We start from the raw sequence: 17,661 nt of genomic DNA on the forward strand, positions 1-17,661 counted from the left end.
TTCCTTCCTTCCTTCCTTCCTTCCTTCCTTCCTTCCTTCCTTCCTTCCTTCCTTATCTTATTTTATCTTATCTTATTTATTATCTTATTTTGATTTCTTTTCTTTCTCTCCAAGACAGGGTTTTCCTCTATAGCCTTGGCTGTTCTAAACTCACTTTGTAAACCAGGCTGGCCTTGAACTCACAGAGATCCACCTGCTTCCCTGAGTGCTGGGATTCTAGGCATGCTCCACCACACCTGGCTGAGCATGCTTTATTAAGTGAGAAACAGGAACCAATGTTTGGCAGCAGGATGCTGGTTGCAGGCAGGGTGCTGTTGGTGATTATGTCACTTAGATAGCCTCTGAGAAAATCACTGGGGATTGTTCAGGGAACCTTCTGCTTGTTGGGTGGAGGTGAGAGTGGCCTTCTGGACCAACACATCCCCCCCCCCCCCACACCAGCCCTCCACCCTGAGACACCTGTCAATTAGAAAGATCTTTAAATGCCTCAAGGAGGTTGGAGGAGAAAGGCTGGGGTCTCTGTGCCTTTACCTGATGATCAGAGCTTCCATGAGGAAATCCAACTCATCTTGTTCTGAACATACTTCCGGCAGCGTCTGGAAGGGAGGGCGGGAGGAGGAGATGGCTATGAGCCGTGTGGGTGGTAGCTTATAGGGACCTCGGGCTAAGGCTGGGTGAAAGGTGGAGCCACCCCTCACCTTTACAGCCACTTGTAGAGGGCTTGGGTCATTGGGCATTCCAGACACCTGGCCTTCATACACTTCCCCAAATGCGCCGTGGCCTAGGCCCCTGTACCAAGAAGACAAGATAAGTCACAGTTAAGCGAGCCGAAGGCAGCTGGGGCCCTGGAGATCAGTGTCTCGATCACTGTGCACACATAAGAGGCAAGGATGAGCCCTGAGGAGCCACACCCTCAGCTCGGCTTTGCCGCGTCACCCGGGGCCTCCATTTCTTTCCTTTCCTTTTTTAAATTATCTTCTTTTGATTTTTAAATGTGGCATGGGTATATTTTCATACAACATTTTGATTAGGGTTTCCCCTCCCCCAGCTTCTCCCAGATTATCTCCACCTCCTCACCCACTCAAATCCACACCCTTTATCCCTCCTCTGTTATTAAAAAAAAAAAAACCAAACAGGAATCTAAAAAAATAATAAGAAAAAGCAAATAAATATGGCAGAATAGGACAAAAGAAACAAACAGAAAAGAAAGCCAAAGAAAAAGCACACACAAAAATATGTAGTCTCAGAGAAATACATATCCCCCCGCCCAAAGTCCCATAAAAATACAAAAGTGGAAACCATGATTGACAAGCAAAAGACCTGCATAATAATGACAATAGCAACAAAAGCCTTGACAAAGTGTCCTGATTCAAAGACACCTCCAAGATCACCACTGAGTTCATTTTGTGTTGCTCACCATGCTGGGGTTGGGGTCTGCCCATGTGTGTTTGTATAGCCAGGGACAATGTTGGAGAAACTAGAGTTTCCTCTGTGAGCCAAACAGGTCTGCTAAGGTTGGAGGTTCACATGTGAAAACAGTGTGGAAAATTAGTGTTGTGATGGGAGGTGATTCAAAGGAGACAGGTCATTAGGGCAGAGCCTCCCATGGGCAGGTTCTGGTGGCTTCATGTGCCCAGCTCTGTCTTTGCCAGCAAAGGTCATCACCTGATAGTCATAGACCTTGGATCCTAACTCGGAGACCAAGCAAACCTCTTTTCTTCATAACTCACCTAGCCTGTGGTATTGTGTTACAGCACCCAGAGAATACATCAAATACAGCTCTAGCCAGGGATTCATGGAGATGGTCAAATGTATATCCACCCAATGAAAACTTACTGAATCTCTGGCATCTGCTAGGGACTGAGGTAAGGGATGGCTCATGTCTGGAAGAGGGCGATCCTTTTAGGGATAGGGACAGATGATTGGCAGATCCTTGCTGTGGAGTGTGATAGTGGATGATAGAGGAAATGATGGGTGTTTTGATAGCTCAGAGTACAGGCTGCGGGGCCAAAATTTTTCTAGAAACGGTGAATGATGGGGTTTGAGGACTTCTGTTCTTTTCATCAATTTACCCTTCTCATTGCATAGACTGCATAAACACACGGGGTGTTGAAATAAGCAAACATTCCTATGACCCTCTGAACACTGAACTTTGTCTCCCTGAGAGGCTGGGTGTATACCCAAGGATGGCTCCTCGTGGCTACATGAGTCCATGGTACAGAGAGACCCTTCAGCTCTGGGACGGTTGGCAGAAAGCTCACCGAATGAGGGTGATGTTCTTCCGTGGCACCTCCTTCAGGTCACTGATGGATGAAGTCTTTCCAGCAAAGCAGTAGTTGGGGTTGTAGTCGGTCATGATGGTCGAGGTCCGTAACTTGCTCAGCTTGTACTCAGGGCTCTGCAGCTCCATCTGCATAGCCTGCAACTCCTGGTGCTTCCGGCGGTAAACTGCGGACAGATGGGTGTCTGCTTTGAGGCGGCCTGGGCCAGGTAGCCTTTAGCTGAAGGCCAGCAGTGGCCACCTCCTCCAGACCTTGAACTTTAAACTTTCCTGTCACCATTAGCAGTACTGACAAAGACTGTGCACACAGAGCATCCCTTCATCAAGTGTGAAGCTTAAAAAAATAAATCACCTAACCTAAAGAGATTGTTATTATTGTTATTATTAATTATAATTTATGCACTTTGTATTGTGGCTGTAACCCCCTTCCTCATCTCCTCCTGGTCTCACCCTCCCTCCCTCTTCTCTCCCTATGCCCCTCCCGTAGTCCACTGGTAGGGGAGGTCTTCCTACCCTACTATCTGACCCTATCCTATAAGGTCTCATCAGGACTGTCTGGATCCTCTTTCTCTGTGGCCTCGTAAGGCCACCTTGCCAGGTGGAGGAGACCAAAGAGCAGGCAAGCGAGTTCATGCCAGGAACAGCCCCTGTTTCCCTTCCTAAGAGCAATCTCTTAGTGTGTCATACATGTATGGTGTTCTGTTCCTGTTGCTGTGCTAAAGTAGCCTGACAAGAGCAATTTAGGGGAGAAAGGCTATATTTTGGCTCGCAGTTCCAGGGTACAGTCCATCACTGTGGGGAATCCAAGACGGCAGGAACCTGAAGTGGTTTGGTCACATCCACAGTGAAGAGAAGAGAAGGAATGCGTGCGTGACTGAACTCCACTCACCTTTCTCCCTTTTAAAATGCAGCCCAGTAACCAAACCCAGGGAGAATGATGCTGCCCATATTTAAGGTGGGTCATCTCATGTTAGTTAGCCCAATAAGAAAATCCCTCACAGACACGTCCACAGGTCAGTCTAAATCAGGCACTCCATTATTGAGACGCTCTTCGGATTGAAGGGGCTCAGAAACCAGCTTTCCATTCTCTAGTTGAGTGGGAGAGCCTGGCTAGTACAGTCTGAGCTGGTACACAGGGAGTAGCCCCAGCCATGAGCAGGGTTTTCTCAAGCACAGAATCGCTGACAGTGAAGGTTGGGGTGCAGGAAACCATCATGCTGGCCACTGGAGGGAACCCATCCCTGGGAGCAGCCAGGAGGCCACACAGGGTCAACGATCAGCATCAGAGACTCCTCTCTGAAACTGCAGATCTTTTGGCAGGCAGCAACAGAAAGCCAGGCAGAGTTTCCTGTTGCACTGGAAGTCTGCCCTCACTTGGCCTAGTGGTCCACCCAGCTCTGGGACCCATTAGTGCAGGGTGATGCCTTGGTGTTCATTTTACACCCTGAGACCCTATGCTTTTGGGGGAAGAGGAAGATTCCAAGACCCCTTTGGAAGATCTGTTGCCCTGTGGCACACTCACCAATCATGATGCCGGAGAATGCCAGAACGAGGGCAGCCACCAGGGCAGAAGTCACGACAGAGAGGATCAGTGAGAGTGGCAGGTGGGGTTCCGGGGTGGGCGACACTGGAAGACAGGTCCCGATGGGGCACTGACCACCATGCTGATTCTCCTCTGAGCAGGTCCCAAGTCAGAAATACCCTCCCCAGCTGGAAAAGCCACCTGCTGTTTCCCGTCTCTGGAGATCTTGTCACACCTCCCTTTTCAGGGAACCATGGGCCCTAAGCAGGCTCATCCTGGTTTCACAGGCTCCCAGCAGTAGCTTTGGGGTAGAGGGAAAATTCAACAGGGATGAATATCAATCCTGGGTGTTGGTCCCCAACATCAGCTGCACAAGGATGGGAGGAGGACAGAGGGAGAAACAGAAGTGGATATGGAAGAGACTCGGGGACCTTAGGGGACTTCACACAGCAGTAAATAAAGTCCCTTGATTACATTCTCAGGGGTGGAATTACTTCTTAGGACCCAAAACAAGGGAAGGTCCTGTGAGCCCCATCTTGGCCAGATGATATGCTCTGGCTCACGAAACTGCCTCTTCCCTTCCCTCTCCTCCCCTTCTCTCCCCTCCCCCTCCTTCTATTCCTTTTCATTTCCCTTCCCCTTAATTCCCCTTCCCTCTTTCTTCCTCTCCCCTCCCCTTTTCTTTCTTCCCCTCCCCTCCCCTTACTTCCTTGTCTCTCCCCTCCTCTCCCCTCCCCTCTTCTCTCTTCTCCTCCCCTTCCTCTCCTCCTTTTTTCCCCTCACTTTCCTTCTCCTCCCTTCTTCTCTTCTCCTCCCTTCCTTCTCCTCTCTTCCTCTCCCCTCCCCTCCCCTCTCCTCTTTCCTTTTTTCTCTCTGTTCTCCTCTTTTCCTTTTCCACTTTTCCCTTCCCTAGCCCTTTACCTCTTCTCTCCATTCTTTGTTTCTTTCCTATTCATTTTCTCTTTCCACTTCTTTCTTTTCCTCTTTCTTTCCTCCACCCACCATCTGCCTTTGAATTGGACTCAGGGCCTAGTGTATACTAGGCAAACACTCTACCACTGAGCTACATCCCCAGACTTTTGTGTATTTTCTACTTTGAGACAGAATTTGATTAAGTTACTCAGACTAGTCTTAACCTCCCTCTGTAGCCCAGACAGGCCTTGAAATTTCCATTCTTCTATCTCCATTGGGATTATAGTCCTGTACTCCTAGGACTGGCTTGGACACTCTGTCTCAAAGGAGACTTGGAGTACGTGCAGAAGAGGAAAGCATAGGGAGTAGGTTAGTGTGGGAAGTAGGCTTAGCACTCTATTGAATCTGGAGGAGACTCAGAAACTGGAGCATCCTTTTTGAATGTGTCTACTAAGGGGCTGTGTCCATTCAGGAACCATATACAAGAAGTTCAAAGGCACAGGGCCTGGCTCTGAACCTCTTTGACACAGGGTTGTCTTAGGAGTGCTAAGGTCCCTGTGGATGGGTACTTGGGTGGAGCTGGTATGTCAGGCCCCTTGGTAGAGACACCACAGCTTTTACTTCCTGGCTGAGGGAAGGGCATGGGTGTTTCTGAGTCCCCTTCAGGTGTGATGACCTACCTTTGGCACAAGGTCTCTTTGATCAGTTGCCAGAACATAAGCAAGAGAGGGAAAAGACACTTAGGAAACAGCGGGGCTTGTTCAGTTGGCTCAAGCTTTGGCCCTCTTCCCTCCCCCCATCGCTGCCCCTTACCAACACAGGAGACACCGTCTTCAGCCAGCACCGTCCCATGGTCACAGAAGCAGATGACTTTGTGGCTCTCGGGGTCCATGTGGCATTCGTCTACCTCACAGTGACTGCAGTTTAGATAATGCTTGATGTTCACTTCCCCATGGCCCTCCATCACTGGTGACAAGGAATGAGGATCAGTCTCAGGCCGATCATGAAGACCCATCGCCCTGTACCCTCAGGTCCAAACTTTGAACTTTATCTCTAGCTGCTTGCTGTGGGTTCTTGGGGTCCCTGTCCCACGTGCCTTTGCCACTGTAAGCACATCTCTGTTTGAGGAAGCATCTTTGGGACCCTGGCGAGTAGATCTGGGACTGAGGATGTGTGTTTGTCTCTGTATGAGTGAGAGACTTGTATTCAGGCCCCTGGCTCTGGTACAAGTGGTCTAGCTACTCTTGAGTCATTTTCTAGGACCTGCCTGCCCGGCAGTCCCTATTCTGCCTCTCTGCCTAAATTCAACCATATACCCCAGCTTCCAGAAAATATGATGAGATGAGCTTTAGATGAGCTTGGATCAGCAAGAAGCCCACGGCCATGCCCCGGTATCCTGACCTCATGTCAATAACGTCCAGGTTTTGGCTTGGTGGAAGAAGTGGCTTAAGTTTGTATCATCACCTGGTAGAGGGGGTACCTTTTAAGGCCGGGGTGTACAGGATACCCAATGGGCTGATGAAGGAAACCCCATCTTCCCCATCCATTTCGGGGTCATTGTTTGATGCTGCGTTGCCGCCTGTGGCAAACCAGAGAAGAGTTGAACCCCAAAAGGTGGGTGCCCAAGTCTCAGCACACATGCACATCAACAAGCACGAAGTTCTGGCCAAAGCTATGGGTCACTGGGGCAGGGAGGAGGGGAGGGAAGGGAGGTTTGCAGGCACAGAGACTGGAAGTTGGTTTAGTTCTGCAGATGCTGCTTGTGGGGGTCAATTTCCCTTCCAGGTTGGGGTCAGATCATCCAGGGACTCTCTCCGGCACTGCTGTGGCCCCACTACTAAGTAGCCCAGGTGAGCAAGAATCTAGAAGGTTCTAGTCTCTTGAAGTTGGGCTTATCCTTGTGGCTTAGAGGAGTTGCTCTCAGGTGGCTTAGTGGTCAAGACAGGCCCTGGGGGAGATAAGCCGCTGTGCCTTCAGGCTCCTGTCCCTCCTTTCACTTGGGACTGAGTGATCTTGGGGCGCCCCTCCCACCCTCGGGTCCTCCCATCCACCCAAAGCTTGGAAAGGAAGCTTGTGTGGTTAACACAAGCATTTTCCATAGAGCAACAAAGCAAAACACAGACACGAACGTCACAGTGCTGGCATGCAGTGTGTCCTAATCTGGGGGAAGGTGGGGGTAGCATCTGCCAGTATCTTAGGGGCAAGCTCTTCCCAGAACAATGGGGTCAACAGCAGGCTGCTTGCTGCAGGACTGGCTTGGAGCTGCCTGCGGTGGCTTCTGGGAGTAGCCACCACAAGGACAGTGCTGCTCTCAAGCAGCTAGTGGGCTGGACAGAAAGGGAAGAGCCCATGACACTATAGACCAGTCCAGGCTGGCTTAGCCAGTCTTTCAAAAGGAGCTGTAGGGGCTAGAGGAGTCTGGTCTTCAGGGCTTCCCGGTCATTGTGGTGGCTTACAGAACCATCTGGGAAGCCAAAGGCTTTTTATGTTCAGCTTTGAAGGGGGTGGGTGCACGGGGGTGGGGGGCGGGATGGTGGATGGGGAGGGATCAAGGATCACATAGGATCTTGATGGTGGTGTTGCTACACAAGCCTAGAAGCAGGATGCTGGCTCAAAAGCCAACACCCTACCTCTGGCGGGCCCAAGCCAGGCAGAGGGGAGGGGGAGCGTGCAGTGACGTCACAGTCCACACTGGGGCAGGGCAGGAAGGTGACAGGGAGGGAGGAGCCTAGGACTAAGAGGGGAAAGAGTGACACCTAGAACACGAATCATCTTTACCTATATATCCTCCGCCTCCTCCACCTGAGGAGCACCCCCCTCCACCCCCTCCGAAACCCCCTCTTGTCTCCCACCCCCACTTCTTCATGGCCTGGGGGCAGGAATGTCCTCCAGCGGCACCCTCCAGCAAAGACTTTCCGGCCCAGAGCAAGGAAGTGTTATCATTCCAGCCGCCTCCACCACCTGTGGGAGAAACGAGACCGGCCTCTCTGAGGAGCTGGAGAAGTTGGAAGGAGGCTGGGGTGGGCTTTGAGAAGCATGCCCCCACTTGCTCTCCTCCAGGGCTCTGTCCACGGTGGAGACATTGGCACTAGCCACACCTCTTAAGCAACAGCGTGTGCCAATAAAGTTGTTGTGCCTTGGTGTCCTGTTTCCTGGCAGGCCTCTCTAGCCCAGGAGTAGGCAGTGTACTCCAGCAGGGCCTTCGGGGACACTGGGGACAGGCAGAATGACGGTGGAACTTCTTACTGTATGGGTGCCTCCTCCTGAGGGTGTCACATCACTGTTTCCATTCTAACGAGACTGGTGGCCTACTGAGGCCAGCAGTTGGCGGCTGCGGAGAAAGCAGCCAACTGCTGGCTGCCTGCAAAGGTCACTGTACTAGTTTCTTGAAGGATCAGGCTCTAGATAATCCCAAGGGTTTCACTGTTTGCTGGCTCTGACATCCAGGCCACTGACCCCCTCATTTTGAGCCTCAGTTTCCCCACCTGTAACTTGGAGATAATAAGACTCAAAATCAATCACAGTGTTGAGGGCCGATGTTAGAACCACTGGCCCAAGTGCTTGAAACATCCCTCAAAGTGCTAAGTGTGGGGGTAGTTAAATATAACAGGTCCCTTGTCTGCTAGCTGCCTCATGCCTGCCTCAGCCTGCTGCAGAGCTGAGGAGAAGCTCAGCAAGATGCCTGATGACAGTGGGAGCCACCAGAGCTGTGTTTCAGGAACCCCAGGAGCTGCTTTGAGCTCCCAGAAAGGGAACTAACCGACAGAACGGAGCCTATGCATTGTCCCTAGCACTTGATTACAATGACTATCTCCTGCTGGTCCTTGAGAGGCTAGTGCCCACTCCCCCTTATTGCTCCATATGACATGCCAAGAGATACCTACTCTGGTGACTCCAGGGGATGGCCTCAGTGGGAACCCAGGCAGTAGGAACAGAGTCACATGAGTGCATCCCCTGGGGACTATAAGGGTTAGCCTGCCAGGGGGAATCTGGAAGAACTGTTTGAGGTCCCCTGGAGCCCAGAGAGGGCAGTGCAGTAGAGAGGCATATAGGTAGGGACTTCTGATAGAGGTGACCAAATGCTAATCATAGGGATCCAGGCTCACAAAATGCAGCTTGGATGGGTAACACACTCTGGTTCCCAACAATGGCAAACGAATCTGAGTTGAGGCTCCTCAGCAAGGTGTGCAGGCTTTGTCAGCTCTAGAAATTGCCGAGCTGGGGTCCTGGGCCTCCACAAGATTAGCAAGCCTCAAGTCAGCAAGATAGCTTTATAGATGCAACAGGGTGCCCCCCCCCCATTGCCTTCCATAGGAACAGCCTCCAGCACTCAGGGCCCAGTGCTCTCAGGGTCCCCAGGACTTTGTGGGAGAGGGCGGGGCTTTACCTGCGGCTCCGGAATTGCCGTTCAGCCCTAGGACTGAGGAGTTATTCTCCAGTCTCTCTGGGTGGAACGTGTCTGTCTTGGCCCCGTAGGCCCTGCCACCACCACCAGCTGCAATGATCAGGGGCACAGGCACTCCATCTTTCATCTGCCCAGGGGAGACATTCAGAGATGGAGAAACTGGGCTAGGCATCCATTAGGGAGACCTTATGCCCCGGCTTAAATGCTTAACTTTACGATTTGCAGGGCATCGGGCTGACTTCTCCATCTGTGGAGATTTGAGGGCCCCGAATTTGTGTTATAGTAACCCCCTCCGACCAGTTTCTCTCTCCGTTGCAAAACCAGTGATGCGAGCCCTCTAGGGTACCCAACTCTTCATAGATTACAAATGAGCTGGGATGGATCCTGAAAGATCATTCCTTCAGCCCCCTTCCCTGGATCCCCACAAGTTCAAGAATTTACTCCTAGCATCTCTGTCTCCAGAAAGGGGGGGAGCACCCAGCGAGAAGCCCGCCTTCAATCTATAGCCGGGGTTTGACAATGTTAGAAAAGTCTGCCTGGCCTGGGTGGACAAGGGGCCTTGACGCTGAAAGGAAAAGGCAAAGTATGGTACCCTTTCTTAGACAAACCTGAACACCCTCCGGGCCGTGGTTTCTCGCTGAGGTAGAACACCCCAGGCGTTTCTGTCTAGCTTTGTTCTGGGGCTGTTATACCACAAGGGGTCCAAAGCACTGCTTCATCTTTCGGAGAAGACCTCACCTTAAACACGTAGGTGGCTCCACCCCCGCCTCCTCCGCCTCCTGCCCACTCGTGCACGCTTCTGTTCACACGGATCTCTTCTTCGATCACGTTGTTCTCGCCGACACAGACCTTCTGGATTAGTTGGTTTGCCTGTACAAACAAAGACCACCTCATTAGGTTTGTGCCAAGTTAGGCTCCTTGACTGCTTACAGCTGTATCTGATCATCCCTTGGATGGTCTATGGTTGAGCAGGGGGGACAAAAATACATACACACATACAACGGTCACTTTGAGCAGGGCTAGGAAAGGGCTGCAAGTCCAACTTGGGTACAAACGTTATGGGAAGCTGGGGGATGGATTGCAGCCAGGTAGGACTGCCTGCAGGAGGTGGCTTCCGGGTGGGCTGCAGAGTATAGGGAGGGTTTCAGTACAAAGAAGGAAAATTCAGGCCATTCCAAGGGGGAAGAGTAGCATGACCCACAGGAAAGGGGGTAAATGGGGTGTGTGGGGAAAGGTCTCTTGCTTAGAAAAGTACAGCTTAGTGCAGAGGGACCAGTTAGGGTCCCATGGCTGCTCAGGAAGGGATGACAGGACCCTGGGTGGAGAGATAAATTAGGGGTAACTACAGGGATTAAAGAAACAGCCAGGTCATGGCCAGGTCCCCTGTGGATGATCAGAATTGGACTCGGGAGTGGAAAGCCAGGGAGGCTTCTCTCTTTCTATTTGTCTCTCGCCATCTCTGTCCCTCTCCCAAGTTTCAATTCTGGAGCACTACAAGAAGAATTAAAAATAAATACAGAACAAATAAACAAAGCCCAGCCGTGGAATTTTCATCCTCATCTCACCTTTGGGAAAGTCATTTCTCCATCTTAGACATCTCGTTCCTCCCACCTAACGTCCTGCTTTTTGTTTTTAGATGTCTGCGGCATGTAGCCCGAGGTAGAGTCCCCTGGCTGCCATGTAGAAGAGGGACTGGACGTTGGAATCTGATAGCTACACCCATCATTACTTTGGGTGACTGCGTCTGTGGGTGTCAGGTGTGGGGTGGGGACAGTGCCATCACAGGCTGTACGGATGTGCAGGCAAGCTGCTGCCACTGTGTTTCACAGGTTACGGATGGAAACGTGGCTGAGTGAATCTCATTAGAGTCACTTCTGGGCTCCAGTGGCTCCTGGTGGGGCTCATGGTTGTGGAGACGGAGGTTGCTGAGATTTTGCTGGTATGTCTGTAACAAAAAAATCCGGAGTCCTGGGAGGAAGAGTCTCCTGCCTGAATAATAGTTACACCTGCCTTGGCCACTGTGTTTCAGACGAATTCTCTAAACATCAGCCTGACCTCAGAGGAAAATGACTTCTCTTTCACTTAATGGAATAAAAGCCAATAAAACATCAAATTTTCATCAAACTCGGCTGCATAACCAGCCAGTGGACACAGCAATCCATCTTGGGCCGTTCCTTATGCTAAAGTATTCAGGAGTGCTGGCAGTGGGTACTTGAGAAATTTCCAGATAAACAGCCGAGATGCAATTTGTTTTATGGCATTTTGGATTTAATGATGGAAATAATTTGACATTTCTTAGAGTGGATTTAGTGTGTATGGAAAGCTCTAGACTGCTGGGGTAGAGCTAACATTTCTCCCTCGTATATGCAGCGGTTCAGGGCTGCAGGGAGCCTGCTGGGAAGGTGGCCTCGACAGGAATGGGTGGCAAGGTGCATGCCCTGAGCCTGGGTAGAGTCGGAGGGAGAGGGGAAGGGGGCTGTGACTTGAGCAGGGCTTTAATGAGACTCTCAGGGTCTTGGAGTTGCCTCTATCTATAAATCAAAGGGCTGTCCAGAGTGAACCAGCAGAGCTGAAAAGACCCACTTCCAGAGCTGTCTCTCCATCTCTCCTCTGACAGCTAACAGTGTGACCTCCACATCCTTCGGGTGCCTCTTCCTGAGATCTGATTTCTGGAGAGTGCTGGTACGGTGTAGGGGCAAGAGCAGTGGAGCTTGGGCTGGCCCATCTTCCAGGGATTCCTTTAAATCAGGGCAGAGGATGCCTAAGAAATGACCATCCGCAGGGGGCATCCCTCTCACCTAGCAAGAGCCTCTAGGGGAGATGAAACACTTCTTTTCCTGACTCCTAGGACTTCCCTTGCCACTTGAGTCCCCTCCTACCTTCCCCATTCTTTGTTAGCTTCTCTTCTTTTTCCTTTTAACCTATAACCTTCTAACCTTCTTTTTCCTTCTAGCCCTGGGTTGGGGACCCAGGGTTCCTTCACAGTCTGTACCACACCATAGGCAATCCCAGCCCATTTAAACTCTATGCTGTTTTATATCTTCCTCCCTGGACCTCTCTTCTAGGCCCCAGTGGTCTTCTGTGTTGCCCACCAGCCATCTTCCGTATCTGCTTTGTTGTCTACTGGATCTCCACAGGCAGTGTGTTTGACCTTGACCTCTTGACCTTGCCACAAAATCTACTCTTTGTTTGTTTTTGGTTTTTGGCAGTCTTGCTTGTAATTGAGGCTGACCTGGAACTTACTGTGTAGCTCAGGCTGGCCTCAAACTTGTTGGGATTTCAGGCATGAGCCTAGCTAGCTCAAGCTGCCCGCTCTGCAGCATTCTCTGGCAGGTGATGGCAGCTGCTCAGTCCTCACATAATCAGGCAGGAAGCCATTTTGGATTTCACATTCCAATGTGCCGTGCCCGGTACCCAGTCACTTTCCACCACCTCCACACTGACCATGACAGTCCAAGCCACCAGCATCTCTTGCTGGATGAATGCAGTAGCCTTTGAATCGGGTGTCTGACACCTTCTGTGTCTCCATGGGATCCAGACTTCATGGTGCACCCACAGGAGACTTTGGAGGCACACCTGTTATATCACTATCGGGTTTTGAGGATGTGGAATGTGTCATCCCAGCCCATCCCCATCGCCCTCACCTCTTAGCTAACACACTTGCTCCTCCCCTCCAGTTCTCAGGTGCACCGGCATGCTCCCACCCAGGGACTGAGCCTCAGCCAAGTCCTCCTCTCCTTGCTAGAATGGAAGTGCCTCACATATAAGGATATCTTTTGTTCAGTGAATGTCCCAATTTTCTGGAGGGGTGGGTGGCACTCAGCTCAGGTTTTCAGAATCACTTTGAATGGACAGAATGTGTCCGGCTCACACAATGGCCTTCCTGATGTTTTCTGGGTTGGAGTACGGGGCTGAGCAATTAGGTCAATGATTTTTGCCATCTAGGGGGCTTATGGGATTTTCAGAAGGCATTTTCAATGGTTGCTGCTGGGGACACAGCTAGCATCGAGTCGTGGAGGATGATGAAGATGCTGTGAATGCATACACAACAAAGGGCAGACCCCCTTTCTTTCCACACCCATTGCTTGGGATGGCCAGGCATCAGGTAGAGAACCTCCCACAGATGTGCAGTTAAGCCTGCTAAACTGCAGCTTAATTCTTAGAATTCACTTCATTCTTTTTTTTTTTTTTTTTCTAGTGAAAACTGGAGGTGGAGACAATGCTTGAAGGTAGCATGTCCTCTTCTCCTAAGGACCACGGGAGGGAGAGTGCAGAGTAACCAGGACACATTACTTTCTTCCCTGCTCAGTGGTGCAGGACATGCCTGCTCCAACCAGCAGAGGGCGCTTTCCTCTGCTCATGGCTGAGATGGCCCCCTCCTGCCCTCTTGGGAGCTCTCCCTATGCAACCACAAAGTTTGAGAACAAGTAGGTTGATTAATAAGAATGATAAAGTGCAGCAACCTAGAGGAACAAGTAGATTACAATTGAATTAAAAAAAAGGGGGACATAGTCCTGTGAAAAGACATAACTGATTACAATCCAATCAAGTAAAAGTCCCTTGCAGAAGTCAATGCAATCTTTCTGCTTAGATGAAAGAATTACATTAGCACTCAATAAATTCCTGTGAAAATTACAGCAGCCTGTAATTTAATGACTTAATATATTATAACAGCCTGCAAAATTCTGATTATAGTTCCTAAATAAAAATCGGAGTGGAGGCATTTCTCAGACAGGAGGCGGTACCCACCAGGCTTAGTTCTCTGGCATTTCGTTAACCCAGGGAGATGTGGGGGTGCCGGGGGGGCTGAGGTGCTCTCCCTTGCTACCTCCTGAACTCACAGCCCACCGTTTGGCTCTTTGGAGAGGAGTTTCTTTTGTGGGACTGAACTGGTGTTTTGGCAGGTCCTGCTCCTTAATCTGTGCTCCTAGGCTGCTGTGGAGAAGGTGCTGTGCCGGGCACTGGGACGCAGGTTTTTGTATGAGATCTTGCCCAACAAAGCTGTGCTGCAGCCTGATCATAGTTGGATATCTGCTTCCTGGGGCCTGAGTTCCTGCCAGAAGAGCCAGCACTGGCAGGGTCTTGCCATCCCCCTAACATTAGCAAGGCAAGAGCCAGGCAACTGGGGTGTCCGGGGCTTCCTCGCTGCTGTGCAGTCAGTCCTCACTGTCTGGTTCTGTGGGTCACCGCTGGACATTCTCAGCTCCTGTGGCTGGACTTCTCTTTGACAGTGGGACACCTGAGTGGGGTCAGAAACACTATGCTAGGCTGTCTCTGGGATCACAGAGGCTTGCCCGATGATGAGCTATATAAGTGGAAATGGGGAAGAGGTCACAGAAACTACAGCTCAGACAAGTATAGGATGCTGCCAAAACAAATGCTCTAGGATTGTGGGCCTCTTTGTGAGTGACACCGGGCAAGTCTCTTCACCTTTGTGGTCTCCCCTCTCCTCATTTGTAAAATGGGAGTGAAATGTCCCCTGCAGGCTCATATTTTGCATATTTGTTTCCCAGTTGATGATGCTGTTTGGGAGTTTGTGGAGTGTTTAGGAGGTGAGGTCTAGCTGTGGGAAGCAGGCCATCAGGCATAAGCCTTGATGGCTTTACTGCCCTGATTCCTGCCCCTCTCTCTCCATTTCCAGATCTGCTGCTATGAAGTCCCTCATGCCTTATCCATGATGATGGACTGAGACCCTTTGAAACCATGAGCCAACATGAATCTTCTCTTTCAGACATTGTTTCTGGAAGGCATTTTGTCAGAACAACATAAAAGTAACTAATGGAAAGTGGACTACTAGCATTCTGGCTCTCAGTTTATGCTTTACTTTTTTTTCCAGTTTTAGTCAATTAAATAAATACTATATGAAGGCATTCTTTCTTTCCCTTTTTCTTTTCTTTTCTTTTCTTTCTTTCTTTCTTTCTTTTTTTTTTTTTTTTTTTTTTTTGAGTTAGGGGTTCCTGAGTCCATGTATCCCAGGCTGACTTCAACTCCATACACAGTTAAAGATGACCTTGAACTTCTGATTCTCCTTCCTCCATCTCCCAAATGCTAGGACTAAGGGCATGCACAGCTATGCTCAGGAAAACAAAACAAAACAAAACAAAACAACTTGCAAAAGCTAGGCAAACACTCTACCATCTGAGCTACATTGCAGATCTGAGATAATTTCGTGATAATTTCAGATGTCATTTACCAGGCAGCCCCAATCTAGTCTTCTCTCAAGAAGTACACACTGTTAGCTGTATCTTTCAGAGCTTTTTGGTCCTTCTATGTATATCTACATGTGGTTGTCTATCTGACGTTGAGTGACTGTTCACTACTCACAATAATATGATTAGGTACAATACAATAGCATGTTAGCCAGAGCAGAAGGAGGCTCCTTTTCCTGGGTCTGTGGAGAACGTCCATTGGTCCATGTACGTAGGATTCAGACCTTTGGCTTTAAGTCAGTCATGAAACCCAAGCTTCAGCCTTGGCTTCTATAGGGCTATAAACCTGCAGTAGGCTCACACTCTGTGTCCTCACACAAATGGCCCCAGGAAAGGAAGAGAATTCACAGGCAGAGCTGGTGCAAGTCATGCTATCTTAGAATGCGAGTCCCCAGCAGGATCACTGGGGCTTACTGTCCTCCAAGAGGCCACCCTGTCTTCCTCCGGTGCTGGGACAAGCCCCTGCTCTGGGCACTTACCCTGGGACAGGCATCCTCCCCTTGCTGGCCGACAAGGATGTACAGCATGTCATCCTTCTCCAGGCTGAAGATGCCCAGAACAGACACGCCGTGGGACCGCATCATGGTGTTCTTCCCGCCTTTCCCGCCAGCAGCTCCATAGCCTGAGATGCTGGAACAGGACAAAGCATGACGGCTTCCATCAAGGCAGGAGATTGACACCCCTTACCTTCCAACCCATGAGCTTCCAGGGGACCAAGAATGTCCCCATCATGTCTGAGAGTTCTTGTCCACATAGCTCTGTGAGGTCAGCCAGGAGGGAGAGCACTCCCAACTGTTTGGAGAAAACAGTCGGTTTAGAGGGGAACCTGAAGTTACTTAGTCATAGAGGTAGAAAGGTGAAGGTTTGGCTAGATGTTCAGAAGAATGAGATGGGGAAGGAGTGGTGTTTGGGAAAGGGTTGACTCCATTCTGGATTTCCTAGCCCAGTGTCAAAAGACCCATGAGACCCTAGCCAAAAATGTCCCTGTTCCTATACGTGACTGGAATAATAAGAGAACCTATCTCTTATCCCGCAAGTGTTCTGAACGAGTGTTCAAGGCAAGCATTCAGCCTTGAAATCCTTGGGGGCTGCTACATAATAGGCACTCAGTAAGTGTTAGTTGTTAATGTGTGTGGATGGCGATAGTAGCTAGCAGTAACTGACTGGGTGCAAAGTTGGAGAGTCTCTCCCTGGGGCCTAGAGCATCATCTGAAGAGAGCATGCTTAGGAGCACTCCCGTGATCACGTGATCATGATGCAAATAAAGACAGAGCGTTGGGGAGGTGGGGCTAGATCCTCTGCCTCTCAGATTGCTGGGCTGAAGTCAAGCAAGGATGAACTTCGGCAGAGGAATGACATGTCTTAAAGACAGGCAGCAGACCAATTGACAAACGTTAAAAATTGCCTCCCCGAAGGATGGTTGCCAGGGGCTCAGGGAGTGTTTTCCTGTCCCTGTGTGTTCAGGTGAAAGGTCCTTTACAGAAATCCAGAAAGAGATGGAAGACAGCTTTGTCTACAAATATAGTGTTATTTTTTTTTAAATTTGTGCATTTTATTTTATATGTGTTTGCCTGCCTGTATGTATGTATAGCATGTACATGCTTGGTGCCTGAGGAGGTCAGAAGGGGACATTGGATCCCCAGGAAGTGCAGTTAGGGATGGTTGTGAATCATCATGTGGGTGCTGGAATTGAACCTGGGACCTCTGGACGAGCAGTAAGTGCTTTAAGCTATCTCTGCAGCCCTTACAATGGCTTTTGCAAACACCTCATGTTCTGAACATATGGAGATCCTGCAGTCTCTCCCAGTGTGGAGTTCAGGTTCTTTCTGCAGGGACAGTCTCAAAGACTGGCTGCTTCCTAATGCAACAGACAAGAACGTGGGTTCTCCGTGGAACTGGCACAATTCAGTTAGTTACTCAGGCACCTGCTTGAGCTTGTTAACGGCTGGGCATGGCATCAGGCTTCATGAACAAAAGAAGACCTGAGATGGGGTCCAAGCTCTGCAGGAGCCTATGAAGAAACTGGGAAACGCACGCAGCTATGCAAAGAGATACCCCACCACAAGCCAGCTCTATTGTGAGGATGGGGCGCCAGAGTTTGTGTGCCCGCTGTATAGAGGTGTAGGTACTGGGGTGAAACAGAGGTCTGAGGTTGGCTTTGTGGAAGGTGAGACTGAAGCGTTGCAAAAGGAAGGGAGCGTGATCCAATGTGCCTGCTGCCATGCATGCTGCCACATGGTAGAGATGATTTAATCTCACTTGAAAGATGAGGACACCGAGGCTCAGAGAGATGAACTCACCTAGTGTAGGCCACTTCCTCTCCTACAGGCCA

The 17,661-nt window shown here is 50.2% G+C and overlaps 1 protein-coding gene across 1 annotated transcript in view; it reads right to left on the minus strand.

Annotated features, from left to right (window-relative positions):
• Positions 1–17,661, minus strand: part of Alk (ALK receptor tyrosine kinase) — a 700,602-nt gene that overhangs the window by 26,209 nt on the left and 656,732 nt on the right. The window contains exons 13-22 of the mRNA XM_055627271.1: positions 15,809–15,959; positions 9,859–9,990; positions 9,103–9,247; positions 7,494–7,676; positions 6,196–6,294; positions 5,529–5,681; positions 3,804–3,908; positions 2,262–2,448; positions 699–789; positions 532–596 (exon numbers count right to left, since the gene is read on the minus strand). Coding sequence (XP_055483246.1) covers positions 532–596; positions 699–789; positions 2,262–2,448; positions 3,804–3,908; positions 5,529–5,681; positions 6,196–6,294; positions 7,494–7,676; positions 9,103–9,247; positions 9,859–9,990; positions 15,809–15,959 — 1,311 coding nt within the window. The remainder of the gene's footprint in view (positions 1–531; positions 597–698; positions 790–2,261; positions 2,449–3,803; positions 3,909–5,528; positions 5,682–6,195; positions 6,295–7,493; positions 7,677–9,102; positions 9,248–9,858; positions 9,991–15,808; positions 15,960–17,661) is intronic.

The sequence above is a fragment of the Psammomys obesus genome, unplaced genomic scaffold, assembly GCF_907164565.1.
Source record: "Psammomys obesus unplaced genomic scaffold, mPsaObe1.curated_primary_1811, whole genome shotgun sequence".
NCBI lineage: Eukaryota > Metazoa > Chordata > Mammalia > Rodentia > Muridae > Psammomys > Psammomys obesus.